We start from the raw sequence: 27,534 nt of genomic DNA, 5'->3' as shown, positions 1-27,534 counted from the left end.
AAGGGCGGGCTTGAGCCTCCTGACTTTTGACTCTCTCTCTCTCCCTCCTTCTTTTAATCCTTTCCCTTTAAAATGTCTCAAGAAGTGTCCATTCTGTGTCATGTCATATGGAATTACCAGTCTGGTGAGGTCACACGACATGGTAAAGAATGGCATGCCCTTTGCCTGGCAGACCGTAAGTCTTCTCTCTCAGCATAGTGGACATAAAAATATCCATTTCATTAAAGAGTGAATTATATATGTGTGTATGCAAATATGGCTTGGTTTATAAACAGTTCAATGAAATGAGAACTATTACTGTTTTAATTAAAACATGGCCTTTCTACCCAAAGTTCTTTCGTGTTCAAGACACAGTCTGTGCACAGACTTACATTCTCTTATCCTGGAGGCGGCTGTTCAGACCACACATGAGGTAGGTAGGTACAAAGCATAAACTATTGCTGGTCTAGGTAAGCCAGGATTCACAGTTCCTGTCGGCACAATCCTAGTGCCTGCCTCACAAGCATGCTCAGACAACCAGGACTGTGGGGCGCTGTGAGCAGTAGACAGATGGAAAGAATCAGGCTGCACCTTCTTTCTTAGCGTCAATTCTTCCTCAACGCCTGACGTTCGCATCCGAATCTCAGGGTGAGCTCTGTGTGCAAACAGTTCCGTGTGTACCGCTCCGTGGGCTTTCTCTGTGTCTCTGCTGGGGGCTGTGTGGACAGACATGCTGACGTGCTCCGTGGCCAGCCGCCCCAGGGACCCCTCATTCACTGCAGTGCTCTCAACCCCACAAGGCAGGAATTGAGGTCTTCGTCTGTTTTCCTGTAAACACTCTTTCAAAGTGCTTTCTCTTGTGCTTGCCTGAACTGTGGGTAAACCGCTGTCTCGGTGGGTGAAGCGTTACTGTGTAAGATTTAAGCATGAGGTTTACATGCATTTAATCACAAGACTTTGTGGGATTCAGAGACACTTGTTTTGCACACAAGCTGCCTAAACTTTGAAAAGTAATGACAGGGGATACACATGCACTTTTTTGTGCTTCCTGACAGTGTGTGTGTGTGTGTGTGTGTGTGTGTGTGTGTGTGTGTGTGCTGACTTTTTTTAATCTTAAACATGTAACAGTTGTCATTCTCAAAAGGATCTTGCGAATTTAAATTATTCTTCATTGAAATAGCAGATAGATAGTTTACACTAAAAGCTACACTGTCCAACTGTACAGTTTTAATATGCAAACCATTTGAAAACTTATCTTGTTACAAAGGAAATTTAGTAGGAAATAAAATTATTGTAGATCATTAAAAATTATCACCTTCAGGACAAATGAGGCAATAATTAATTATTGCTGTTTTTATTCTGTTTTGCTCCAAAGAGCATTTGGACTGTCTTCAGAGATTTTTGTAGCGAGCGGAGTTGCATTTTATAGAGCACTGCCGCAAGCCGCCTTAGGGAGGTGGGCCTCTGCCCCACGGCCTCTGTCTGTGCCTCCTCACGGAGGCGCGTTGTCCACACCACACTAAAGCTGCACTTCTTTTGCTTGGTATTTTTGAGACTGAGATTTGAAGAAGATGCTGAAGAAATCACTGCCTGCTCTGGGACTGGAGAATTCCTTCTAGACTTTTCTTCCGGATGAAAAGTGGCTGTCCTCGTGTGTAAGGAGTGAAGGTCTGTAGAGTGAGAGCCGTCTCTTTCTTCACAGACCCTTCGCTTCCATTCTGTCTAGTGTTTTCCTGTGTAGCTGTCTTTCCTCATCTCCCTCTGCTGCAAATGGATCCACAAGGCAGCAACCCAAGGCCTTAGGCTGTGGAAAGATGCCACCAACCATCATAACTCTACCCTGCCCTTCAAGAAGTCACCTTGATTCAGTATCAGGAGCAAAAGTTTGCAGAAATGAGTCTGAGTGGAAGTGGAAGGTGCTTAGAACTTGATGAATTTTGCTGCGAAGAGGGACATGAAATAGAAGCCTATGCAGGGAGAGAGACTGCAAGGAGGCTGTTCTGTTGGGATGTCCGAACAGCTGCTTAGGTACCTCTTGTCCCCGTAGGAAAGAGAGAAGAGCGTCGGACAGTGCTGGTCCTGCAGTGGGCATGGCGTCCTGGGTCTCAGGCCTGTGGGCTCTGCACCGTCCGTACGCCAGTGACTCTCGGGGGCCTCAAACTGGAAGGTTTTTCACTCTCAAGGGCTTGTTCTTTCTTGGAGGAGATTAGGCCAGTCACCAGCCAAGGGCATGAGCTTTAGCCAAAAATAACATTAAAAATTCATGAGACATTAGGAAGGTAGCACTGGCCACCTCTTCTCCCTGAGCAGGTTCTGAGAACAGCTGGTGACCCTCACCAGGAGCAGCGATGTCGGCATGCGGCAGGATGAGGCGAGTTGTTCAGGCCGCGCTGGAGCTGCATGGGCCCCGGGGAGAGCTGCCTCACACTGCATGCCTGGTGGACCCCTCATTTGCCAGAAGTCCAGCTCCCCGAGCCCTGGGACGGGCTGTACTGTGTTTCTGTGAAGCGCCATTTCCTAATGATCTCTTTCCGTGCTATCAGTGGAAGAGTAAGTTAATTTGCTTTGGCTTAATCTAATCCGCCCATTCCCTTGACATCTAATTCAGGGAGTTTTAATCTTTCCACTAGTGATGCCTTTACATCTGAGAAAGTTTACACAACTATGGCTATAGAAGTAGAGAAAAGGTGTATAAATTAACCTTAATGGTAATAACCTATAGTTATTTCTTAATTAATTCTTCAATACGCGTCTTTTTAGCATTTATTAAAGACATGAAAATTTCTATGTAAGTGAGATGGGTGTGCAGTTTGACAGCACACAAACTGAGTGTGGTAGGAGTGAGGGTAGGAAAGAGGGAGAGGCCTCGTTCTCTACGATTAAACCCTCATTTTCTGTGCGGAGAAGTGTCTGTGGTAAGAGCACTGCGCGCCGTAACACGCCAGTCTTGCGTGTGAGGTGTGCCGGGAGGCGTTCCGTGGTCGGGCGCTCCGTGACGGCTTGTGCACTGCTGTGTGCTCTTTGGCCAGAGCTTCAGCAGTGAACTCGTGTGGCCCGGCAGGACCGGGCACTTCCACAAACAGCTCGTTTGACCCGGAGCTGACTGGTGGCCACAGTGCACTCACATCCAACCACACTGACGGAGAAATACTGGGTCCTGTCCCACTGCTTACATGCTTTGGGTTAGCTCGGTTCAGCTACTTCTGTGCGTCCATAGGAAGAGATCCTCAGATGGGTTTAGGAATTTTCCAGAAAGCTTAGTCAGCTGCTTCCCAGAAGACGGCCTCTCCCTGATAAGCAGCATTATTTTTGATAGCGGTGGATTGTTCAGCCAGACCTCCCTTCTTATCTGCCTCTGTCCCCAATCGTGAGGGGCCAGTAACGGCGTGGCTTCATCTGCACAGGTAATCTAATCAGGTGATCGAGGCTGACTGGCCTGCCCGTCTCCCCGTCCCTCTCCTCTCAGGAGGCAGGGTCTCGGAAATGATTAGTTTCTGAGAGGTCAGGGTACAGTTAGTGCCCCTGTGAAGCTGACCACGGAGAGCTGCCCTGTCCCTTTTGCCATGTGACCACATAGCAGGACGGCAGCACCGGGAGTGGGAGGCAGGCCCTCGGCACACAGCACGCGTGGCGGTACCTGTTCTGGACGGCCAGCCTTCGGAGTTCACCGTGGGTGTGCTGTTAGTGACTGCCCGTTGGTTGGTTGTTGCGGAGCTCACTGCACTTTCCTGCAGTGTCCTGTGTCCATCAGAGGCTCAGTGCACACAGGCCGTTAGTAAATGGTTGTCTTTTAGGTGCTTAGTGTTCAGTGTGTGGAGAGCCAGAGGCTGCCTTGTGGAGCTGGTTCTTTTCTTCTAACATGACCTGGGCTCGGGGAGTGTGCACAGGGTGCTGGGCCTGTGCAGCGAGCACTGAGCCGTCTCTTTGAAGTACTCTGGTGCCACGTTCATTCTTTTCCTGAGTGGTGGGGCCCGTGAGCTAAGTGGCTGGCTCCGGAATGTCTGGATCCGAGTCTGGGCTCTCTTGCGGTGAAGTGTGACCCTGGCCATCTGCTCCGAGAAGTCTCCTCTGGAAGGTGGCAGTGATAGTTGTCTGGACGTGAGCAACTGGGCACTTGGGAGCACTTAGAACAGAGCCTGGCCCCGGGGCCTCTCACAAAAACTTCCAGGCACCCAGTCCAGGCCCCGCTGCCACTCTCCCCAGCTGAAGCTGGCCTTGAGGGCTTGAGCTCTGAGTCTGCGAATGCAAGAATGGCCTCCGCCCTGCTGCCTGGCCTCACATCGCCGGGTCACCGGGCACAGCAGTGCTCCTGAAGCTCTTACACGCAGCGTCAGCGAGCTGAGTCTTAACCCACCAGCTGTGGTGAGCATCCTGTTTTGTTTTCTTTTGGATACCATGAGCTTGGGACATTTCCTTCCACGTGAGTTTGAGAGCTCTGCCGTCTGTCCCATCTCTGCTCCTGGGCCCACAAGTGCAGACTGGAAAGCCAAGGCTTCCCTGTGGTTGAGGCACATTTCCCACAGGCCTGCAGTCATCTTGGGCTCTCCCAGGTCAGAAAGGGACAGAATTCTCGTGGGCTGGTTTGCCTAGAGACTGCGCCTAGCCTCTCTCACGTGCTCTGTTCCTAGTTCCATCTGTACTGGTCACCACCCGGTGGAACAGCGTGTCAAGCTCCTGAGACTTTGAAGTAGTGTCTGTGCCCTGTAGCTGAAGCAGTGAGCCAACACGCGAGTGCGCAAGGTCATTCTGAGCCACAGTTAGAGAACACTGTGAGCCCAGTCTGCTGACTGTTAATCCCTGCCTTCCAATTCACTGCTTCCCATCATGCTACTGAGCTCAGGAAAATCAAAGTGAAGGATATCCAGCAGAGATCTGCTCTGTAAATTAGAGTCATAATCACGCGGGGACATTTTCCAGCGGTGTGGGAAGGCTTGGTACTCGCTGGCCGTGGAAACACATTTGTTATTATTAATAACAAAAGCATGTGTCTCTTTTTAGCTATGTTCATTCATGCTGGTTATGACATGTGATAGCATTTCCTAACATCTCAGTTTTTAAAGTATTTTCTGATGCACAGTTACTACAGTAAGTTTCGTGTGTTAGAAGTCTCTAATGTAGCTAGTGTTGAATAGGCCCGCAGTAAGACACTCTGAAATTCTTAGCAAAATGTAATTGCCAGTTTTTATCCGGTACTTGGTAGGTAGGTGAGTAGTCCTAGGAAGAATAAAATGGTTCTATTTCTGTAACCATCATTTCCCAGAGTGATTGGCATGGTTCTGAACTGCTTGAACAGGCTCAGGAGTGCTGGTTGAGTGCTGTGTGTGGGCCCTGTGGCTTTTTACAAGTGTGTTCCTGTGCACCACAGCAGGGCACTGTGCTGTTACTGTGTAGCTGCCTGTGGCTTCCTCTGAGGACTTAGCAGAAACCTCTGTCTCAAGACAGCTCAGTGGTTAGTCAGTAGCCAGCTCTGAGAAATGAAAATTACAGTGGGGATACTAAGAAGGGCTGTCACTTACGTGCTTATACCATGATAAGCCCTGCCTTAAGCATTCAGACTCATTGTTATTTGGTCTTGACAAGTTTGAGGATTATTATTTCCATTCTAGAGGAAAGGAGACTAATTTGTGTAAAGCCACCTAGCCCGTGAGTAGCAGGGTCAGGTACAGCAGAGATGGTAAAATATGTCATGGGCGTGCACTTTCTGCCCTTGCCAACATCACTAACTGATGGTCTTGTATGTTCATGCTGAGCCTGACGGGCCTTTTCCACATCCATTTTGACATCTGTAGCTCAACAGTCAGGCTTAGTAGGTCATTTAAAACGTGTGGCGTGCTGGGCTGTCTATACTTAACTTTCTCTAGAATTCTCCTGGGGTGTTAAATTGAGCCAGTGTGATTGGGAAATAACAGATGAGACAAATCATTGGTCTGGTATAGAGGGAGAATGAAGGCACATCATGTTGTATGTGAATCTTGGCTTACAGGTGTGGACAGTTGGGAGTCATAAGTTACTTTCATTTTAATAGCACTTAAAAGTCACTTCCACGTGGAAAATATTGTAGTTGGTTAAAAATATACATAATAAAATTATTTCAAATCATATTTATCTATATATTTGAAATACGTTTTATATAACCAGTAGTAACTGGCTGTAAGGTTGCAAGATAAAATAAAATTAATAATAGTAAGGTATAAACTCTTGTTAGCCAGAGAACATCATTATTGTGAAATCCCAGGATGACTGGCTTGCTTGTGAATGGAAAATGAAACTTTTCTTGTTCAACAACAACAACAACAAATCTCGTTAGGATTAACATTACAACTCTGGCTGCTCTATGCTCGCTACAGGCAGCCTTTTCAAATTTTAAATTAAAAAAATAAAATTCTGTGCTTAGTCAACAGAAAGATACCACCACCAATCCCCTGACCCCTTGACCTAAGGTCCTCCAGCTCTGTAGGGTCATGAGAGAGCAGCACCCCTCTGCAGGGCTCAAGGACAGAGCTGGGGACAGAGACAGGAATATCCACAATAAAAATTCTTGGTCTTGTCCGTTGCTCAGTGTTTAAAACTTTTAGAAGAAAAAACTTCAATTTTACTCTGAAGTCAGGGATAGAAAAACAGAAATAGAACTTGATATCAAGATGGGTTTCTATTGAGAGGCCACTTGGCCACAAAGACACTGAAATGAAATGTAATCCAAACCAATGTGCAAGGCTGTGGGCACTGGCTCTCCGAAATGTGTGAGGCCATGGACACTGGCTCTCCCGTGAGCCTTTGGATGTGCCCTCCCATGGGCTTTGTTACTCATCACAGTTTGCAAAGACATGGACAGTTTTTCATTTTTGTGAAGATGTTGCTGTGTGTGCGTGTGTGTGTGTGTGTGTGTGCGTGTGTGCGTGCGTGTGTGTGTGTGCGTGCGTGTGTGTGTGTGCGTGCGTGTGTGCATGTGTGCGTGTGTGCGTGCGTGCGTGTGTGTGTGTGTGTGCGTGTGTGTGTAAACTATAATTGTAAGAAACGCTGACCTGTAAAATAATTGAAGTTATTTTGTTTGAATATTCCTTGTAAATGAAGTGAAGAGAAATAGCTTGTTAGTGGTACTCTTCAGTTCTCCTCTTCCTGTTCCAGCCGTATTTCATCTCTCCCTCTGTGGTGAGGACTCGGCTGTAAATGCATCAGAACCAGGGCCGGCGTCTCAGCCTAATGGCTGTTTACCACCTCGGTGTCCAGCTGGCCTTTATAACTTCTTGCTCAGTATTAATTATCTTTCTTTCCATCGAGTGCTCGGCCTGTCAGGCAGGAGCCCCTTTCTCCCAAGCTGGACTCCATGCTTTAGTCTAAGAGCGTAATGGTTAAGAGGTGTGCTGTCTCTGAGAACATGGGAGACCCGCTCGTTGTCTGTGTCAGCTTTTGAAACCTGAAGACAGCACAGGCTGCTTTGGTGGTTTCCTTGTTTAGCTGGTGGTTTGTTTTGTTTCTTCATTTGGCTTTGTTTTGGATTAACTACCCTCCCTGATTCACAATTATAGTTAGTACTTGTGTTGCTCTTTAGTTGCTGGGATAAGGGGCCCTAGATTAAGGATTTGCTTCTCTTGGGTCTGGGGTTTAAGATCTACCAATGATCCTGTACTGTAATCCTCATGTCCGCATTGTTTTGTTGCAATATCATCTTAATTAATCTGAATGTTGTTGCTTTCTGCTCTTAAAAGTCCTGGTTTGGACATAGGGCATGGCAAGAGAATCTTTTTGGTTACCTACGTGTGAGGATCTTCAGGAAAGCCACAGCCGTATAAATTGCAAAATTCCGTGCAGGCTTTATATTGAGTGAGCACATAGTTCTTAGGCAATTAAAAGCTTAACATCTCCAAAAGTCACCAAAGATTCCGTCTGGAGTTTAAGTTGCTTATAAAGAAAGTTGACGGATGGCAGTTGGCTTTCCCAGTCTGCATAATCACGTAATACGGTGACAGTATATTTCCTTCTTCCTCTTCTTAGTTTTTCACTGTTGGTGTCCATCCTACTGATGCTCATTTACAGCATTTTCCTGACATAATGAAATTATTGTCTGAAATTCATTCATTAGCTGAGAGTCCTTTGTCTTTCTAGTTTCATTTCTAATGGTTTATAAAATTGACCTAATTCCTTTTTTTTTTTTTTTTTTTTTCTGGACATACACTTGTCGATATGAGTGCATTTGCTTTATTTTTGTTGTTTCAGTAGGAACATTCTCCCCTATACTTAAATAATATTAAACATTCTACAGGTTTTCCCTCTGGTTTTCATAAGAGCAAAAATGTAGATAGCAAGAGATAAAGTTTTAAAGAAAACAACACAAAGCGACTTTATTTTTATAATGTATCATTATTGTCAGTTGTAAATAGTTATATTCACAGTTTTAAACATGAAGAAGAATCGGGAGCTAGAGGCCCTGTTTATGTCTCCCTGAAGCTCCGCAGAGACTGTGGTACACTCACACAGGGGATTCCTGAGACTGTGGCTGATCTCAGCAGCTGTAGCTGCTAAGGCTAAGGCCATGTTCCTGAGGAAGAGGCCTCGTGGGACAAGCCTCCATCATGGAGGAAAATCCCAGCAGTGGCTCTCTGGATGGAATTTACCAGAATCTGCCAGAGACAGCTTGAAAACACCGCCTCAGGTGTTTTCCGTGGACTCCATGTGCGGCTCACACCCCCAGGACACCACCTTTCTTCATGAGCTGCTGAGCATGGCAGAAAGCGGAACCTGCCCTACATTCACCAGTGTTCTTTTGCCAAAATGTCACATAGTGTGACTGTCCACAAAAAACAGGAGCCTAGAGTGTTTCCATAGAAGAGGCAAGAGGGCTAAGCTGGAATGCAGAAAGCACGTCCAGTCCTGAGCACAGCCTGGAAGACCTTGCATGACACAGGCGCTCGCCTGGATTTCATTTCTGTTGACGTGTCTGGAACGGGCTTGCACCTTGTTGGACACGGCAGTTTACTCTGGTTCTAGAAAACTTTCTATGCTTTGTACTTTGAGTCTGTCTGTGGCCTTAGGAGAGTGCTAAGAATCACCACAGTAGAAAGAAGCAGATCTTGGTAGCACACAAGGAACATGTGTGCACAGAGAGCGCAGCTCAGCCAGGCGCTCTCTTCTTAGCAAGAGGGGTGCACCAGCCCTGGACTGTGCTCGCCGGCTCTCGCAGCACAGGACACTCCTCAGTGTGTTCTAGCACAAGTAGTGATGCGTTCCCGCTGGCTGGGGTCCCACCTCAGTCTTCTGCAGTTAGGGACTTCTTAATGAATCGAGCAAAAAAAAAAAAAAAAAAGTGAAGGAAAGAAAGCAGGGGTCCCTGTAAGCCACTTGTGTAAGGAAAAGTTTTACCAGCTCAGGAAGATTAAAATATTTGCATAAAGGTTTTACAAGATGGTGATGGGAGAAAAGATTTGCTTAAAAGTCTTTCAAGGTGGGGGAGATAAAAAGATGGAAATTCTTATCATAAACAAATGTTTACAGTGTTTGACAGAAACGACTAATATTTGATGTTTCTTACAACTTTTTATTTTATTTCTTAAAATAAGCCTTTTTATCTTTTCAAAGCTTTGTTTTAAGGTGTTACCTTATTTCACCCTGTTCTTTGCTGTAGACACTAGACTATGGCAGCGCCCAGGCCTCAGGAGGGGATGTGGCCACCATGGGACTCCGTTCTTGCCGAAATGGGGTCAGCTCTAGAGCTCGGTCACCTGGGGAAGACTCTCCCTTATAGTTTAAGAATAGTTGAAATATGTGAGTATGTAGATTTTTTAATCCTACTATTGTATTTCTTATTAAAAGAAATAAAATTCAGGCTGCAGAGATGGCTCAGCTGCTGGGGTGCTTCTCCATCTTCCAGGACCCACACTGACTCCAGCTCCAGAGGATCCCAGGCCTGTGGCCTCCTGAGACACCCACACGCACACGCACACGCGTGCACATGATACACCACATATGCACATGATAAAAATAATAAACCAAAATAAAAACTGAAGACAGCCTACAAGTCATGCGCTAAAATATACTAAAACTAAAGCCATTCGCTAAGATCACATGTGTACATATATTGCATATGTGTTATATATGTGTATGTATACATATATCGACCCCTGCTTTCTTTCCTTCTTTTTTTTTTTTTTTTTTCTTGATTCATTAAAAAGTACCTTAACTGCAGAAGACTGAGGTGGGACCCAGCCAGCGGGGAACGCCAGTTACTTATTAAACAAAAATGTGCCTTTAATTTCTTAGTGAAACTCGGAATCAGGGAAAGATTGTGCCTCTCAGCAGGAAGTGACTGTGGCTGACTCAGCTCCCACACGCCTGGGAAGGGAAGCCCTTGGGTGGACACTGGGGCAGACCCAGGTGGCGACCTGCCTACCAGAAGGCTCTTCAGTGTGCTGGCTGGCTTAACCTAGCCCAGTTGAGACGTCCGCCGTTGGCCTCTGCCGTCGGTTAAGGTTTTTAGCACACGGCTTCCTGAGTGGCTTACACTGCTCTGTCCCGGTTTTCCTGAAGCCTTTCTTTTCTCCGGGCCACCTGCACCCTGGCAGACTGAGGCCTCGCACTCGTGAGGCAGAGGCAGAGAGAAGGAGGAAGGAGGAAGGAGGAGCTGCCTCTGTGGAGAGCAGTGTGTAGAAAATCCGGAGTGAGCCTCTGCACAACTGTTGTTTCAGATCGGGTGTGCCGCCGTTGGTGTGCCTGCGCATTAGTGAGGAACCGTTACAAAGTCGACTTTACAATTTCTGCGTGTACCACTATGAAAAAGAACAAAATGCTGAGGTGATATTTGCACAAAATTTATAGAAGCTGGACACCAAATGCTACTAAACATTTTTGGGAAAACTACCGACCTAATAAGGACAGTCTGTGCTGGGATCTGTGTGCAAAAGGAAGAACATAGCCTGAATTCTCACCTCACGAACTGAGCAGGAGTAATGACAGATTTAGAGGAAAGAGGAAAAAATAGGAAACTCTGAAGCTAAGCTATGAATCCTCAGGAGCCAGACAGCAGTTCCTTGTGTATGACACCAAATGCCAGGGTAGTGGAAGGAAGAGTAAGCTAGATATCAGAAGGAAAACTTGGATTCAAATGGTACCATCAAAAACTCGGCAAGAAACTCTTCTGCAATAGAAATATTTGCAATATTTGATAAAGGACTTATTTCTAGACAGTGTAAAATTGTCACAATCTAGTTCTTTTCTCTTTCTTTCTTTCTTTCTTTCTTTCTTTCTTTCTTATTCTAGACAGTGTAAAATTGTCACAATCTAGTTCTTTTCTCTTTCTTTCTTTCTTTCCTTTCTTTCTTTCTTTCTTTCTTTCTTTTCTTTCTTTCTTTCTGTTTGTTGTTCTTTTTTCCAGATAGGGTTTCTATCTGGAAATCTTGGCTCAGCCTTGGCTGAGCTGGACTCTGTTTGTAGACCAGGCTGGCCTCGAACTCACAGAGATCTACCTGCCTCTGCCTCCCTGAGGGCTGGGATTACAGGTGTACACCACCACGCCTGGCTTGTTTTATTTGTTTGTTTATTTTTGTTTTTTAAGACAATTAGCTCAAGACTAATTAGCTAACAAGCTGCTAAAAAGATGCTTAATATTACTTCTCCAGGAAGTGTAAAAACAAAAAAAGAAGAAGCTACCTGTACACAAAATCACTATGGTACAACTCTGAACAAGTGAAAACCAGTGCACACCTCTAACGGGAATGTAGAGTGGACTGACCTCTTTGAAAAGCAGCCTGACAGTCCCTCGGTGTGGAATGGTAGGGCCCTGCAGGTCTCCTGAGTGTGTGTGCCCATTTGCACCTAGCACACGTCCTGCAAAAGCGTGCAGAGACGCTCCCGAAGCTCCCAGCGCAGAAGACTCGGTGCACAGATGAAGTGGTGTGATGCTGGAAGCACGGTGCTCCCACTGGCTGTGGGCAGTGGAAAGGCTACGCGAAGTGAAGGAAACTGGTCACAGACATCGGTACGGAAGGATCTGTTTCTATCACGTCCTGCAGGGACAGAAGGCCGTGTGGCCCTTTGAGCTGTTGTTGCTACAGTGGAGATAAATTTCAGCATAAGGAAGTTGAAGCCACGTGTTTTAAAATGTTTCAATCCCTACTTCATCCCCACCACCCCAAATTCAGGGGGTTATAGGTAAGGCCAGGGCTAGGGCAGAGAGTAGTACTGTTGGGTTTGAGGCTTGCGGAGGGGTACGAACAGTCCCAGCTTGGTTGTGCTAATGGCTTTTTAGCTACTGACTTATACAGCATGCTAGTGGACCTCAGGAAATGTGTTAATCAAACAAACTGGATAGTACAGGCAATTTTCCATCCTGCACTTCAAGCAAGAAAGACAGAAGGGCCAGTAGACCCCTAAAGAGGAGACATGGACTCCAACAGTCCTGAGAAATGAACAAACATTGGCTTGTGTAAGTGTGTAAAAGTTATGTTTTTAGGATTCGCAGCTCACGGCCCCTCTAATGGCTAACCTGGCACTTCCAATGAGGCTGCTGCCGTGTGGCTCTGACTGGCCTTGGAGCAGAGAGCTTCCTAGAAATTAGATTTGCAAGTCATTAATCATTAAATCACAATCAAAATCTAACATTTATCAGGACTTGTATATAGGGTCTGTCCGCCTCACCCCCCTCGAGGAGCTGTTGTATATAAGGTCCATCGGCCTCATCCTCACTGGGGACCTGCTGTATAAAGGTCCGTCGGCCTCACCCCCATCGGGGAGCCGTTTGTACATCGACCACATGCCTAGGAGTGGGTACCACCAGAGAGAAGGACGTGGGGTGATCATGGGCATTCAGTAATCACGCTCCAGCCATGAGCATCCTCACATGCTCATGGGAGCAGGCTTAGGAGGAGGGATGAGCAGTCAGGCCAGAAGAGCAGACAGAAGCCAGAGCACGGACACGGTGGGGATGTCTCAGAGGAAGGTATCACCTGATACTTGGTGATGTCGGAGCCATGCTGTCTGAGCATAATTACAAAGCTGAAACTGCGCATGTAAATTGTATGTGCTTTAGGATGTTTCGTGCTGTGCTTTCTCAGCAGAGGGATCAGTGGTTTTGTGGCCTGTTCTCAGTGAGCAGCCTGCACTTCTGCAGTAGAGGAGGCTGCTTGTAGAGGATCTGAGGAGATGCGACATGCGTAACTGTCAGCGTGAGGGATCGGTACTCCCAACAAGGACTTCATGAGGAAACTGATCATTTTCTACCAAAGTCCTTCGTGGGTTTTTTGGTAGTGAAATAAGGAACTGTGTTGTGTAGGGTTTAACCCTTTGCTAACCAGAGGGTCTTTGCTGTTGTTCTCTGGCCGATCCGTACATTAAATCAAAAAGCAGCGCTTCCTGCTGGAGGCCAGCTTTAGACCTGCCCTTAACCATGGAACAGTCTCTCCCCTGTGCCCGTGAGGCGGGTGGCAGATTTTCTTCAAGGCCTAGTGACAGACTGCGGTTCTCTTGGCTGGCTTTGCTTTGCTCTGATTTAGTTTTGAGACAGGGTTTTGCTATGTAGCCCAGGCTGCTTTCAGAGCTGTGAACTATTTCAGCTCACACGCTGCCCTCGTACTCTAAATTACCTCCGCATGCCACCAGTTCAGGCCCTTCTCCCTTCTACTTGGTTTCATGTATATGCTGAACTGTGAGGCAGGCCTGGCTGATTACATTTGCATGAAGCGATAGAAGATAGGTGGGGTCCTGAGCTGAAGGGTACCTGGGAAGGGGGTAGGAAGGTTGTATTTCCGCCTTATATCGTACTATCTTGGCAGCTATTCCACAGGTCTCCCATTCCACAGGTCTCTGATGCCCTCAGCGGTCAGACTTAACCCTGCTCTGTACATTTTAGCCTCGGCTGCTTCCAGCCCTCCTGTTCTCTGGCGCCTGCAGTAAGGGCCTGGAGACCCGCCTCTTCTATTTCGTCGCTCCACGGGGAGGAGCTGTGGCGTGCTGTCTTTCGTCTTTCTAGGGAAGAGTGACCTCTGGTGGCTAAAACCACAAGCCCCAGACTGGTGAGCGCTCCAGTGGCCTCTGCTTCATTGCAGGGTGTATCCTTGTCCTCACTTCAGATCGTGCCCAGACCCACATCCGCAGGTGGGTGTCTTCTGGCGCATGTCTACAGCTTGTATTGCTTGTTACTGCCTGAATGCCCTGTGTCCACAGTTAGCCTCAGTCCCAGACTCTGAGTGTTTCTTCCCACTTATTTCTCTGCCACTCCTGTTTAATAATAAAACCTAAACTTGAATTTCAACTCAGGGTTTTGCCCCTCTAAGTAGCGACTCAGTTTTACCTGTTGGTTAAAGATTCATAGCCCGCTGCTCGTGTCTCACCAGTGTGGAACATTACTTGGCCTCTTCCTGGAAGGGAGTGGTCTCAGCCTGTTCCTCTGCTAGTAAGTGCGGCCTGATAGTTCTGTTCTCACAGCAGTCTTTCCAAGGTCATCTTCCTGTGGCTGACTCTTTTAAAAGCGGGGTGGGTAACTTACGGGGAGGCCTATGCTGTTGAAAAGGAAGGTGAAAATAACCTTGAATAGAAGCGAGGCAGAGGAATAGCGTTTCTTGTGGGTTATAGGTCACACTATGAAATGTGTAAATGCCTCATTCTTTTGTGGGGATGTAGGCAGATAGTATGGGTGACATAACTGTAGCAGTTTATACTTAATATAAAATTATTCTTAGCCTTTTTCCTGTGGTTAAAAGAACGTATACTCAGAAGATGAAAAAATATATATATATATTTGATTAAGAGCCTTGGGGTCCAAGGCATTTCCATGGCAATACAACTCCACATTGTTTTCAGTTCACAGTACTAAGTGGGGTTGTGGGACCCAGAATGGACCCACATGCATGTCTGTTTTTAGGAAGTTCTAGCAGGGTTCAGGAAGTGGCTTCTTACAGCCATTTGTTCAGCTGTGAGGCAGCGTTGAGTGTGTTTACACACAGACTGTCTGTGTAGCCCGTGGCATTCATGGTACGACACCGACTCCATTGCAAGACCCCAGGCTGTTCTTAGGAAACAGAACTTCGTGGTACCTTTGTGCGACAGAGAAGCACAGCGTTGAGTGAGAAATTGTTCTTTTAAAAGTTACTGGTCATTCTGAATGTGATTTTTCTACAAAGCTCAGTTCTAATCAGCAAGTAGTTCTGTAATTGTACCTGGAACAAAAACTCTAGAACTCCTTTCCTCCTCATACGGCCTCATTAAATCACCAAAGCATCTAACTATTATGTTATTAGACCGTTAGCCGCTCCTGATAAGAGATATACTGACTTCCTAAGTGTGCATTCAGTATTTTAGTGTTAGTTATAGGAAGACGGTGTTGTAACACAGTAGAGGGAGACAGCGTTGCTGGTAGGGGCCAGGAGAGAGTGCCAGTTTCCTGTGCTGCAGTTACATGCGCTTGTGAGACATAGAGCATGGGTGCTGGGAACCCAGCTTGGGTTCTCCTAAGAGCAGCCAGCGCCTTGAGCTGCTGTGCCATGTCTCCAGTTCCTACAGGTGTTTGTGCAAAGGTTCAGTGCTGTGGAAACACTGTGAAGTGCCAGGGTGAGCGTGCCAATGCTGGAGGCTGCAAGGGGTTCAGTACGCGGGGTGGGAGCCTTTGTTGTTGGCAGGAAGGACGGCAAGCAGGTGGTGGTCGGAGATGCTGTAAACTGAAGGATTCAGTCTACAGAACTCAGGCAGAGGGGATGAGAGGTCGGAATGGGAAAGCTTAAGCTCAAACGGTCTCTGCATTCTGGGGAAGTCCTCCCGGCCTTCGCCTGACATACGTGCCCTAAGTGTTTGTGAGGCACCTTAGTGAACAGCAGCACACGCAAGTTGGGCTTTGTGAGACGTGTTTCTATGTTTCATTTAAATGTCCAGTGAGAGCGCCAGGGACGTTCTCGGTGGAGACTTCCCATGTCCCAGCGAAAGGAGTGACTGACAGATCCTTGAATACTCTGAAAACTTTCTCAATGAAGTTTTCCACTCCATGGCTCGCTTCGTTGCAGTGCTCTTCTTCTGACACGGACTCTGGCTCTTTATCAGCCCAGGCATCCTTTCTTGTGATAATCGCTCGTTTTCATGTGTTCACCTTTAAATGTCTTTTAGGAAGTTTGGTATCATGTATGTAGATACTTAGTTTTTCATAGAAGGAGGTGGGTTGTTAATGTGCATGAGAACGCCTAAGTCTGTACCACTTACGTTTATAGAAGACTGCTGGAAATCATGCAGGCAGAGAAGCTTAGAGTGTTTTTATGAAACACTATTTGCACAAGCGCTACCACGAAGCCCGGGGCTCCTGGGAGCCTTCTGTACTTGTCAGAGTGTTCTCAGACACACCTTTTTAAGAAAGAGAACCAATTTTTAAAAGATGTAAGTTTTTACATTTGTGTGCAGCAAAGAAAAGCATTTTCTTTCCTAGCAGTTTTATTTTTTAATTTTTTATTATTATTATTGTTATTATTTTATTATTATTATTATTTGAGACAGGGTTTCTCTGTGTAGCCCTGGATGTCCTGGAGCTCACTCTATAGACCAAGCTAACCTTGAACTCAGACTTTCTCCCTTTTTTGACCCCCAAGTGCTAGCCACAACGCCCGGCTTCCTAGCAGTTTTTACTGTGCTTCTTTCTGCTATACATCGTCTGAGAAACTTCTGGTCCATTAAACTTAGAGTGAGCTGAAGCCATCAGCATCCAGACTCCCGACCTGCCTCTGCCTACCCCAAGCAGGTGCCACGTGGGAGTATCAGCTGAGACATTCTGTTAATGCGTGGCCTGCCTGGCGTGCCGTCGCAGTTACACAGCACGGGGACACTTGCTGGCTGCGCTCCAAAGCAGTGATTGCGTGTCCACCATTAATCACCCGCGTCTGCGGAAGCTGTTGAAGCAAACATCTGGACTCCTGTACTACCAAAGCTGAAATACTGCATAATGAGTCAGAAGGAAAACCTGCAGGACGACCACAGGAGCATGATTTCTGTACGATCCTGCTTTACAGCAGCTAAGTACAGGACTCCGTCAGCTGTCCTTCAGTTGTGACTGTCCTAGGGTAGGAATTAAAGACTGAATGCTGCTGAAGAGTTTAGACAGTGCATTCCTCAGCCTTTTGTACTGTGACAATTTACAACCTCTTAAGAAGAAATCTCTTCTTAGAGGTTTCATTCCTGATGTGCCTTTGGAGGCAGAACATCCTGGTGGCGGGAGCTTGAGGCAGCCGGGAAGCAGAGAGCAGGCCTGTGCTGCCAGAGCCTCCTCCAGCCCCCATTGCCTGGTGCCATCCACGCTCAAGGCTGGTCCCACCCTTCTCCTGTCCAGTAATCCCTAGACACGTCCTCACAAATACCCTCAGAAGTGCACTCTCCTCATCTAGACTTTTTAGATAGCCAGGACTCATTCTTACAGCTCAGTACCCTATAACACACTGAGAGTTGTTCACCGGGGACAGAGTTCATGTCCAAATGCTCTGGCCTAGCTCTCAGGCCGTTACAGAAGCGGGGAACTGTGTGGGTTGCCCTTTGGAGGCTTTTGTTTGAAGAGAGTGTGGGTGGGTGTTACAAAAATTGTCTAAGCACTTAGCAACACATTTGAAGTTTTTGAGCCGAAGATTTGGAAGGAGTTATGATTATTCTGTGTTAAACAACCTATTGTCCATTGCGTCAGTCTCCAGTGTGTTGAGTCAGCAGCCCTGGTGGCCGGTGCTCAAGTCCTCAGGATGCCAGCAGCACTGGTGGCTGATGGTTTCCAAGTTATCTTCTACTGGTTCTTACGTGTTTGTTTGTTGTTTGAGGCAGGGTCTCACTGTGTAGTTGTAAGACCCTGTTCTAGGACCCTGGCTGTCCTAGAACTCACAGTATAAACCAAGCTGGCCTTGGACTTGCAGAGATCCGTCTGCTCCTGCCTCCCGAGTGCTGGCATTAAATGAGTGCATTGCCAGGGCGTGACATTTTCAGCAGCCACCACGTGTGGGTGAGTGTGGATTTTGTGTTTTTCTCATATTTACTTCATGAGTGGGTTTATTCAAATAAACTTATAGCCAGTGGCTCAGTTTACAGAAATAAGATGATTTACCAGTTTTTATGGTTTTTAGGAGAGTGTGTTTGTCATTTGTGTCTTCCTGACATAACCACATCACAGAATGTCTGACCCTGTGGGGGATGATTAGCACAGAGTTCATGGGTCACACCATTTCTTAAAAGTCAGATCCTGCCTGGTGGTGGCAGGCATGAATTCCAGCACTCAGGAGGCAGAGACAGGTAGATCTGCCAGCCTGGACTACTGAGCAAGTTCTAGGACAGCCAGGGAGCTCAGCTACACAGAGAAACCCTGTCTCGAAAACCCAAGAAGGGAGGGAGGAAGGAAGGAAGGAAGGAAGGGAGGAAGGAGAGATAAAGAGCTTCCTGATCCCCTTAGTAAGACTGCTACAAGAGATAGGACCCAGAAGTGCATTGGGTTTATATTTTTTAAGAGGGTTTGTCCAATGAAACCAACAGTGGGGAAGGCGGCAGCAACCGTCCCTGACTCATTGCTTGACGTCTCTGTCGCCCCTCAGGCGGCAGGCTGCAGCTCTTCTGTTGTGGGGTGGAAATATTATCCTCCCCAGGCCAGATTGCTCATTTACGTCTGATGCAAGTTATCCCGGCTTCTCTGATGTGGGCTGTCGGAGCCATTGTCTTTTATGATGCCCCGACTTGGCCACAAGGTCTTCATGTACATCTTCTCGTGATGCAGGAGTCACAGAGATGCTGTTGTAAACACACAGCTGGTTGTCCTTGTTCACACGCCTGCACTCTGTACAGCCCATGTGAACACCCACCAATGAGCGCCAGCTTTCTCAGCTCAGAGTCCCGTGAGCCTCTGTCATAACAGTTGGTAAACCAACACGCAGCCTATTTTAGAAACCTCAGTTAAAACGTGCAGTCCATGCTCAGCACTGATGCTTAGCTTGCGTCTGAATGTCCTGTGTGCTATTCAGTCACGTCAGACTCTAGACAGCATGTCACTGCTGTGCCTGGGCCTGTTCAGCTGGGAGCTGACACAGAGGGCACAACAGCATGGCCGGAAGCCACCCAAAGATTCGTGCTCACTGCCCTGTGGGACTTGAAAGCAGACGAGGTGCGGCTCCCAGTTCCATCTCTGCTGGGATGGTCTGCCTCAGCTCAGACATCTTTGGTACACCACCACATATTTTTCTATCTGTGTAAGAGCTGTTTCACTCTGAGCTTTTAATCATTAAGTGAATGTACACAAACGTGCACAGCGACTAGCAGGGACCCTGCTTACAGTGCAGGCCTGCCGTGTGTCCACACCATGGGCAGAGACCTAAGAGACCTCCTCCCCCGACAAAGGACAAAGGAGGGGCCAGCCTCTGCCTTTGCCTTTGAGCAAGCTGCTGGCCCCCGCTCCCCGTGGAGAAGCGCAGCATTTGGCTTGCTTGACTAAGGAGAGACTTGTGGGAGGCACTAATGTGGGCTGATTAAGGGAGTGGCTAAGCAGTGGACACTGCCAGCGGTGTGTCGGGTGTGTCGGGGGTGATTCTTGACAGCCAGTTCAGCAAACCGGCAATGAGAAAAGGACAGACGGACACAGTTTCCTTCAGCTGGTTCTCATAGCCCTGGTGTGAGCAGCTCAGAGACCTGGGAGGCCAGGGGGTGTGGCACAAGGATGGACACTGGTCAGTAAGATCACACAGCCAATATGTTTAAAAATGGCTCAGTTGTTTATGGTTTCTGAAATGATGGGAACTTTAAAAAGTTCTCTGGCACTATCTTAATGAAAAAAAAATAAACAGAAGAGAGAGACAGAACATGAGTGTGTGTGTGTGTGTGTGTGTGTGTGTGTGTGTGTGTGTGTGTGTATGTATGAGTGTGTGTTGAATAAGTAAGAATCTTTAAACCTGAGACATACCTAAAAGTTATTATGATAGATTCTAATCCCTTGGAAGGCAGAGGCAGGCAGATCTCTGTGAGTTTGAGACCAGCCTCGTCTACAAAGTGAGTCCAGGACAGCCAAGAATACACTGTCTTGTAAAACAAAACAAAAACAAAACAAAACAAAACAAAACAAAAAATGCTCATGAGAGTAAAGAAATGCCGATCATGGAGTGAAGCAGGCCCAGTTGCCTGCTGAGCTCTGTTAATTGGCATTGACTAACCATAGTGAGTATTTGGTGTCACATTGTAGTTCACAGAATATAGGGGAAAGTTTACTTTATTCAAAAGACAACTCTTTGCCTTTTTCAGCCGTGTTTCTGAAGCCAGAGCCATGACCTGAAGCCCTGATGACCACTGTCAGGGTCTCTGGGCGGCTGGCCAGTGCACCATGGAACTTAAGGTATGGGTGGACGGAGTCCAGAGGATCGTCTGCGGCGTCACCGAAGTCACGACTTGCCAGGAGGTTGTAATAGCCTTAGCCCAAGCTATAGGTAAGTAAAAATTGCCACTCCATGCTTCTCTGGGGTGTGGTGCTGTGTGCTCATGCGTTAGCTCTCTCAGCGTCTAGAAAGGACCTGAAAGATAACTTGGGGACCATATTTTTGCTCATGTTTCAGAGGATTCAGCCTATGGTTTCTTGGCCTAAGATGTCTGAGCGGAAAACATCAAGGCAGCAGGAGTGCCTGGGGTGGAGAGGAATAGGGGAGAAGGGGGCAAGAGAGGGGAGGAGGGCAGAGGGATGGACATTTCCATCATACCATAATTCAGCTTCTGCTTGCCTGTAAAACCAGCACCACACGGATGACGGTAGATTCTGGGGCCTCTGAATGCAAACTTACCCTGAAAAAAGTACTTCCTGTTTCCACAAGGCACCAAGGTACTCTCCCTCCAAGAGAAAACCCTGTCAAGTAACACTGCTGTTTCACTCTCTTCGGTCCATGAGGGGTGTGGTTTTACTGGTTTCTGAGTCTGTCAGGGCGCCTCCTGTTGACACAGCACCATGACTATGCAGGCCGTCCACACTGCAGCAGCCACGCCCTTGTCTGCGCCTTCTAGCCACTGCGCTGCTTCGGGCACTTGCTCTGCCGGCTCCTTCCATTGCTTACTTAAGCCTGGCTCAGGCAGCTACCAACACCGATGCTCTCCGCCAGGTGCATCATTCCATACTCTTCAAGCTCAGCCCCCATGGCATCTCAAATTATGGACGAAATGTAGACAGATTATTTGCTCCAACATAACACAAATGACTTCTAATCCACTTCCCAACCGAGTCTTTTTCCTACCTGAAACTTCCCTGTCCACACTCCCACTGGAATTCTGCTCTACTTCGATCCTACCAAAATCACCCACTAATTCTTATTTACAGAACTTTAAGATTTTTTTTTAATGGCCTGTTTCTCCAAACTTCCAAGTGTATCCAACAAACTACTTCCAAAGGCCTTAAGAGCCACCTGGTGAAATGTAATAGTAGCATTGACCGTCCCTCCAGGTCCCCCCATTGGTACCAGCTTTCTGTGTTACTTTCTTTTACCTAGTTGTTACCAAATACCTGACATAACAACTTCATGTGAGGGTTACAGATTTGTTGCATATTTTCAAGGGGATCAGTCCATCACAGTGGGGAAGGGACCGAGCTCACTCTTGGTGGCTGTCTTGGTCCCTGTTCTGTTGTGGTGTTGAGACACCTTGAGCAGGGCGACTTTTACAAGCGAGACCATTGTAAACATTATTTGGGGGCTGGCTCTCAGTGTCAGCTTAGTCCACCGGCTTTGTGGCAGGGAGCATGTCGGCACAGCCACATGTGCTGGAGAGGTCACTGAGAGTTCTGCAGAGAGAAACTGGGCCTGCCGCAGGTTTGGGAGACCTCAGAGCCCACCCCCACTGGAACACTTCCTCCAATAAGGCCACACCTTCTCCAGTAAGGACTGGAGCTAATCCTAATCCTTCTCAAATAGTGCCCCTCCCTGGTCACTAAGCATTCAAATATATGACACTATGGGGCCCTTGGTTCTTATTCAAACCACCACAGTGACCAACTGAAAAGGGGATACAGGAAGAGACAAGGGTGAGAGCTTGTCACAAAGGACATCACCCCAGAGACCTATTTCCTCCAACTAGGTGCCACCTTCCTGGATGTTACCACTTCCCAGTCATAGTCACATTATAAATCCATCAAAGGTTGAATCTGGTCAGGGCCCTAATTGCCATCTTTAGAAATGCCATCACAGACACCGCAGATCTGTGCTCTGCTAATCTCCTTTAACCATGTGGGCTCACACTCACATTCCTTTCTAGTGAGCCTGGCACCATGGCTCTCTGGTGCATTTCTTTGTCTCGTTGCTGTGGGATGCGGAGCTGTGCCAGTGCTTGATCTCAGCACCTGCCCTGTGCCATTGATCTTGAGTCTAGAGTCCATGCTGTCTGTTCCTGATGATCTTGAATGGTGATTTTTTTTTTTTAATTCTAGATGTTTGCTTAAGCCAGAACAGAATCCTAGTTCCCAGAATTCCTCATAAGTTAAGCTCTTACTGTCAATTTCTGAATACATTTAAAATTGAAGAACAAATTAAATACTGTGGTTCTTTATTAAACAGAAATGAATGCTTTAAAAATTGTTTTAATACAGTGAAGATGAAGTTGCCAAGTCCATGTTTCCAGCCACATTTCCCGGGTCTGTCTCTCCTCCTGTTTTGTTTCAACTTTCTAATTTATTTTAAGCCTTTTTTTATATAAAAAAGTACATATATACTTTATATAATACTGAGCGCATGTGCATTAAACATACAGACACGCTTGTGTCTCCAGACCTCCAGGTGAAAAGCCCCTGTGAAGCAGGCTGGGGAACGCTAACCAGCTCTCTGCCGACAACTGCCCTCCATCCCCAGCCTGCTTGTCATTCCTGCTTCGTGGCAGGCACGCTTCACGTTCTGCCCCCGAGGTGCTGGGGTGTGTGTACCCACACATCCAGGTGCCCCTGCCATGACCCAGTGATGGAGAAAGTACGACTGTTTGCTCAGAATCCCGTGGTGCTGCTTCAGCTGCCACGCTGGTTGCTGGATGGCAGGGTTGGGCATTTTCTCTATAGAACAGTGACTAGCAGTGTGTGCTGTCTTTGAATCATGATCCAAGCACGGGCGCATGCGTTACCTGTACATGTGAAGCTCAGAGGACAGCCTCAGATGTCATTTCTCACGTGCTTTCCGCCTTTTTACTTGAGGCAGTCTCTCACTGCCCCAAATCCCACGGGGATCATGGAGAGTCCTGATTCCCTGACTTGTGCGTGTGTGCGTGTGCGCTCCAAGCTTAGGTGTTCATGCTTTTGAGACAGGTCTTTGAGACATCTCTGCTCCGCCCCTGACATCCGTGTTTAACAAACTCAGAACAGCACCTACCTTAAATGAAAATGTCTGTGAAATGACTTCATACCTACAATATTATATTGTCTTTTTTCTTTTTGCATTACATTTATGTATTACTTATTTCTTTATGTGGGGGGCTGCAATAAATATACCAAAGCTAGAAACGATTTTACAGAACTCCATTTTTTGCTTCTGCCATGTGGGTCCCAGGGATCAGCAGGCTCGATGGCAAGCATCTTCTCCCCTGAGCCTTCCTACTGGTCCTATATTGTCTTTGGAAAGTTTATTTCCATTCTGCAGTCATTAGGTGCAGCCTATTTTTATTTAAATTATTTGTTGCTTTTTGTCTTTATTGTCCTCTTCTTAAGAAGAACTTTTGAAACTGTAACTGCCAACATGGTTCAGACCCTTTTCCTAGAGAGTGTTTCAAAGAACCATCTCCTCGGGGAAGCTCCCGCAGTGTGAACTTTGGCCAGCCGGGCCCTCAGAGCGCTGAGGCCTGGGCCCTGCAGGCTGGGGCAGGCTCTCAGCTAGCTGGCTCTCACTTGAAGAAGCTTAGGCAGTGAAAATCTGTGCAGAGTTCAGAATCTCTGCGTAGCTCCTGCCCACCCCTCTTTGCTGTGGGCGAACCACTGGCAATTTTTCCTTTGTTCAGTCTTTCTCCGGAAGTTCTGAACACTTACACTTGTGACCACGGTGTCCAGTCTCTCAGTCCAGGGAAGTCAGAAAGGGAATCTCTGAGCAGGCCAGAGGGTGCTTACAGTTCCGACCCAAGCCGTGTGCTGTCACAGCTTTGGGAATTTGGTATCTTCTGGAGCTGCCTGAGGCCGGCCGGACATTGTGCTGCTGACAGGTGTCCGACGTGTCTTCTGTTGCATTACCGTCGTCCCCCGCTGCCCTGTGACTGTGCTCCGGTCTCTCCCGTCTAGGTCGGACCGGAAGGTACACCCTGATAGAGAAGTGGCGCGACACCGAGAGGCACTTGGCGCCACACGAAAACCCCATCATCTCCTTGAACAAGTGGGGCCAGTATGCCAGCGACGTGCAGCTCATCTTGCGTCGGACTGGGCCGTCCCTCAGTGAGAGGCCCACCTCGGACAGTGTGGCCCGGATCCCCGAGAGAACGCTGTACCGGCAAAGCCTGCCTCCCTTAGCCAAGCTGAGGCCCCAGGTGGACAAGTCCATCAAGAGGAGGGAGCCGAAGAGGAAGTCCCTCACCTTCACGGGCGGCGCCAAGGGGCTGATGGACATCTTTGGGAAAGGGAAAGAGGCGGAGTTTAGGCAGAAGGTGCTGAGTAGCTGCAGGACAAGCTCGGAGGAGCTGAGGCGGCTGATTCGGCTGCAGACGGGGAAGCTGCAGGCCATTGAGAAGCAGCTGGAGTCCAGCGAGGCGGAAATCCGATTCTGGGAGCACAAGTTCAGTTCCAGCCTGGAGGAGGAGATCATGCGCCTAGAGCAAAGGATCAAAAGAAACGACGTGGAGATCGAGGAGGAGGAGTTCTGGGAAAACGAGCTGCAGATCGAGCAGGAGAACGAGAAACAGCTGCAGGACCAGCTGGAGGAGATCCGACAGAAGGTCACGGACTGTGAGCGCAAGCTGAGGGACTACCTGGCGCAGATCCACGCCATGGAAAGCGGTCTTGAGGCGGAGAAACTGCAGCGCGAAGTTCAGGAGGCCCAAGTCAACGAGGAGGAGGTGAAAGGCAAGATTGAAAAGGTCAAGGGGGAAGTGGACCTCCAAGGGCAGCAGAGCCTGCGGCTGGAGAACGGCATCAGAGCCGTAGAGCGCTCTCTGGGGCAGGCTGCCAAGCGGCTGCAGGTAAGGGCACCGTCTGGGGAAGGGTGAGCTCGTTAAAGGAGCCGGAGGCAGCCTGTGACTCAGGCCAGTCTGTCCCAGGGCTCAGAACCTAGACCACCAAGTCCAAGAGAGCCTTGCTTTCCTCAGGTTAGAAAGGAAATGTTAGTAGATAAAACTCTACCATCTTGTCAAAACTAAGAACTCGAACTCCTGTGAACCAAATTGCTGTTCATTTGTAGTCAGTTATAAAATGTCTAAGAGGGGAATTTGTGGCCCAGTAAGCAAGATTGGTGAAGCACCAGGGCATAGAGAAACAAGGATTTTTATGACAGAGCACATAGTTAGGTGGGCAGTGGTGGCACACCCTGTCATCCCAGCCCTCTGGGAGGCAGAGGCAGGGGATCTCTGTGAGGTCGAGGCCAGCCTGGTCTACAAAGCCAGTCCAGGACAGCCAGGGCTACCCAGAGAAACCCTGCCTCAACAAACACCACCACCAACAAAACCACCGTACATTTATTTTGTACACGTGTGGCGGTGTCCAAAAGGGAGCCTCGCACCTGGGAGAATGGGGTGGCCCCCTCTTTGGCAGCTGTATCCAGGGAAACCAGGAGTGTCACAGGCTCTTCTGAAGGCAGGCCCCCGTTACATGCAGTCGCTGCTGTTTCCAACCAGGACAAGGAACAGGAGTTGGAGCAGCTGACCAAAGAGCTGCGGCAAGTCAACCTCCAGCAGTTCATCCAACAGACAGGGACAAAGGTCACGGTGCTGCCGGCCGAGCCCACGGAGATCGAGGCCTCACAGGCAGACATCGAGACAGGTAAGGCCTACCGCATTGTCCCGGGTGCGTCAACTAGCCCGGCCCCCCTGTTTCCGAGGAGAGCAGGAGCATCGGGCAGTGCGCGGTCAAAGCATCGGGCGGTCATAAAGGCCGTCCTGGCTCCACCTGTTTCCCAGGTTCACACATAAAGATGAGGCCCTGTTCGCTTACATCCCAGCTCCCCGGGGTCCCCTCCTGAGTCTTAGTTCTCCTCTGCTCCTCGTTGAAACCTCCCACTGTGCGCTGCAGCCTCAGCAGCTGGGAGAAGCAGCCAGGCACACTGGCAGTCAGTCACACACCTGCCTTTTCCTCCCGACCCCAGCCGCTCTTAGCAGTGCGGTCTGCTCCCCAGTTCTCGGGGCAGGAAGATGACCACATGGCTCTGTTTCCTGTCTAGAGGCGCCGTTTCAGTCTGGGTCCCTGAAGCGGCCTGGCTCCTCCCGGCAGCTGCCCAGCAACCTCCGAATTCTGCAGAGCCCCGTGGCCTCCGGCTTCAACCCTGAGGGCATCTACGTTTAACTAACGCTGTCTTGGGGCAGGACCAGCAAGGTACCACGGACAGTGAACTCCTTGAGTTTGTGCCAATCCAACAGCGTGTCTGTTCAAAGCCGCATCCTCCCTGCCAGTCACAAGCCACTCGGAGCCACGCCCTGTGCACTGATGCCGACACAGAGCCTCTTCACACTCGCAATATTGCAGTACTGACACGCGTCCAGCAGCTGGAATGCAAAGCCTTTGTTTTTATCTGTAGCATTTGAGAGCGTTAAAGTGTTAATCTCTGTTTGTACACGAATAAACCCTGAGTTAAGAGTGAAGGCGTTATGTGACTGCTTAGTTTAATTTATTCCGTGTACCGATTACCGTATGAATGTCGCTATTTCTGTTTTATTAACACAGCCTGTGATTTGATCATGTTAAATTTCGTGGGATTCTGATGTGTGCATGTGGGCACACTCCATCTGAGTTTTGTCACATGCAGGCCTCGTGGGGCCTGCGCACACGGGAGCCTGGTCCCCCTTGCTTACGTGAGATAATTCCGCTTTCTGGTCCGAGTGTTAGCCGTTCCTTCACAGTGTTTCCGCACGGCATCACAGAAACAGCTTTCAGGAGGTGAACCGTTCTCGGACAGTGCTTGCTTGTGACTGTCAGCGGTGTCACTGGCTGCCGTGGGCTTCCTGGGCTCTCCGAGAGCTCCTCCCACCGTCCTCGTGACTGATGGGGTGGGAGAAGGACCGGGGGCCGAGGGGGTGTGCTTTGGGAATCGCACACCAGGTGATGCGTTCCCCGAGCATGCACGGCCATGCCGGCAGGGTGACCGCTGCCCGTGGATCTCAAGCGTGGACTGTGCATTTTCTCTGGCCATAGAGACAAGCAGAGAGCAGTCAGGTATTTTTACCAAGGAAATAAAGTTAAATTGAGAGTATTTTTTTAAGTTTGACTCTATAGGACATTAGTCTCCGTTTATATTTATATCATTTGTGTGTAAAGCCAAAACTGAGTCAGAGCTTCTCTCATGAGCAGCGACTTGACTGTGCTCACCTGCAGAGCGTGGACAGGAGCTGTAGATGCCGGCGCAGACTTCACATTCTGAGCAAATCTGGCACGGTGTAACTGAGACTCAGTCCGCAGCTTCAGGCAGTTCATGGTCCTGAAGAGAGCGCGTCCTCCGGGCTGTGCGC

At 48.3% G+C, this 27,534-nt stretch overlaps 1 protein-coding gene across 1 annotated transcript in view; it reads left to right on the top strand.

The window, feature by feature from the left end:
• Positions 1-26,670, top strand: part of Rassf8 (Ras association domain family member 8) — a 41,667-nt gene extending 14,997 nt beyond the window's left edge. Inside the window, exons 2-5 of the mRNA XM_055605619.1 lie at positions 20,191-20,372; positions 24,170-25,059; positions 25,711-25,855; positions 26,253-26,670. Coding sequence (XP_055461594.1) covers positions 20,270-20,372; positions 24,170-25,059; positions 25,711-25,855; positions 26,253-26,374 — 1,260 coding nt within the window. The 5' untranslated portion in view covers positions 20,191-20,269 and the 3' untranslated portion in view covers positions 26,375-26,670. The remainder of the gene's footprint in view (positions 1-20,190; positions 20,373-24,169; positions 25,060-25,710; positions 25,856-26,252) is intronic.
• Positions 26,671-27,534: the final 864 nt, after the last annotated feature.

This window comes from Psammomys obesus, unplaced genomic scaffold, assembly GCF_907164565.1.
Source record: "Psammomys obesus unplaced genomic scaffold, mPsaObe1.curated_primary_1811, whole genome shotgun sequence".
NCBI classification, from domain to species: Eukaryota; Metazoa; Chordata; class Mammalia; order Rodentia; family Muridae; genus Psammomys; species Psammomys obesus.
This window is presented reverse-complemented; position numbering and strand designations above follow the sequence as displayed.